This window comes from Buceros rhinoceros, unplaced genomic scaffold (genome assembly GCF_000710305.1).
Source record: "Buceros rhinoceros silvestris isolate BGI_N320 unplaced genomic scaffold, ASM71030v1 scaffold47343, whole genome shotgun sequence".
NCBI lineage: Eukaryota > Metazoa > Chordata > Aves > Bucerotiformes > Bucerotidae > Buceros > Buceros rhinoceros.
The window spans coordinates 8771-10728 of NW_010406196.1; the positions used below are offsets into that span (position 1 = coordinate 8771).

At 38.2% G+C, this 1958-nt stretch overlaps 1 protein-coding gene across 1 annotated transcript in view; it reads left to right on the top strand.

Annotated features, from left to right (window-relative positions):
- TMEM192 (transmembrane protein 192) overlaps positions 1 to 1426 on the top strand; it is a 9341-nt gene extending 7915 nt beyond the window's left edge. The window contains exon 4 of the mRNA XM_010133983.1: positions 1138 to 1426. Within this exon, the coding sequence (XP_010132285.1) occupies positions 1138 to 1261 (124 nt within the window). The 3' untranslated portion in view covers positions 1262 to 1426. The remainder of the gene's footprint in view (positions 1 to 1137) is intronic.
- The last annotated feature ends 532 nt before the right edge of the window (positions 1427 to 1958 follow it).

Here is a 1958-nt window from a genome sequence, read left to right on the forward strand (position 1 = left end):
CTTTCCCTTGAGAGTTAGGGTCTATTGAAAAGTGAGTCCTGGCAGCCCTTCAGTTAACCCTGGTTGTAAGAATGTTTTTTGAATATTATGACTTCTACAACCTAGGCTACTGATCAGGACCTCTTCTGGTGATTTTTAGCTGATAGTGCTTATTACTGGTTAAGGTTGCAAGCTTTCTGTCTACAAAACTTGGGGGTTTTCATCTTTTTCGGTTTAACTACATAGGGTTTTAATTGGACCTAAGCTTTTTCCACTCTAGCTATTCTCCTTAGCACTGAGAACTATGAAAAGGCAGTGTTCCTCCACAAAATGCTGCAAGGCTGAGGAGCAGCTCTCTAAGCTCCAAGACGCTCAGACATGTACTAAGACAGCAGATGCCCAAGTCAGTTAGGAAGACCTAATGTGTAAGGGAAGACTAGTATTGATATTTGTTCTTGCTATATTCTTAAGAGGTCTTAATTACAGATTTTACAAAATTCGGTACTTTTACAGATTTTTCTCACTTGGCTTTACTTAGTGTTGCAGTGTTACTATACTAGTTAAAATGAAGGACTTTGAAAGCTGGAGATGCTTCAAGTGAGAGTGGATCTGAACTAGCACAACTGTTTGGTGATGATGTTATGGTATTGTGACGGATACAATCACTGTTATCTAGTAGTATATCATGTATGCTAATGCAGGTTAATCAAGAAGTTTCTGTCTTAAACAGCTTATGATCCCCACAGCTGAATAGAAATACTATACCTGCTTAAAATAAGCTCCCTACTGTGTTTTAAGGTGCTGTGGATTTCTTTGTATGATTCTAGTGCATTGTCTGGCTCACTAACTTTGTTAAACAGTAAGAGTGGTCCTACTACTATGGCTTTTCTGTAACTGTCTAGCAGGAAATACATAACTCAATTATCTATACATGGCATGAAGTTTAAGCAAACCTTTTTCTCTTCATGCCTTCTCACGCAAAATGGAGGTTAAACAAAGTTGTCGTAGATTGCCTCCTACCTCAAGTTAGCTGACATGAACAAAAGTAAAACTGAAGGAAGCGGCTTCTTTAAGTATTTGTTAATTAGGTACGATGTATTCTATGTTAGAAAGCTGCTGTTATTTACTGAAACCCTTATTCACTTTTGTTATTTCAAGGGAAAACTCGAGTTTAGAAGAGATAGTTGAGAAGCAAGGAGATGTAATAGAGTATCTTCAGCGACACAATGCACTGCTCAGCAAGAGACTATTGGCACTGACATCTCAGCAAATGAAAACTTAACAGCGTTTGGAGAACCACTTCTTGATCTCTGAAGGAAACACGAGGTAACATAATATCCAGACGGATTTGTATAGGTGACTCTTCTTCAACCACCTTTCACGTTTTGAAATAGAAGTTAAGTTGGAAGGATGAGCTCTGCATACATGATAGCCCTGTTACAACTGGGCACTCTAGCTCTCTTCAGATCATCAGTACAGAAAAACAGTTCTGGAGCTTCAAGGATTTTTAATGCCTAGTGAGTTGGAGTTGGACTTGAGGTAATGGTTTAATTTTTGTTCAGTTGTTGCTATTTTGTACTGATATAACCTTTATGCTTCAAATTACTGAAGTGTTTTGTATTTCTAGAATATGAATTTATTATCTAGAAAAATCTGACCTTGCAAATGTCTTTTCAGTTTCTAGTGCTGAAGCTGAGACTAGATGTGTTCTGTCACCGAGTCCATTACTTTCCAGTGTTAGAGGTGGTCTACTTCAACAATCCTATACAAAGCAGATACTCATGTTCTAGAGCAGTCTCCTTCTCTCCTTTGTTAAGAAAAGGAATGAAAGTGCTGCCTGTGACAGTTGGAGTTTGGCATCCAGTTTAGGATTTTAAAAAAAGCTGTGAGTGCCCTAGAATGGCAAAATCTCGCTTATAAGTGTGTGGTGCAAAACAATGTCTTAAGCAATTTGAGCAGTTGTTCAGAATTCTGGCTGT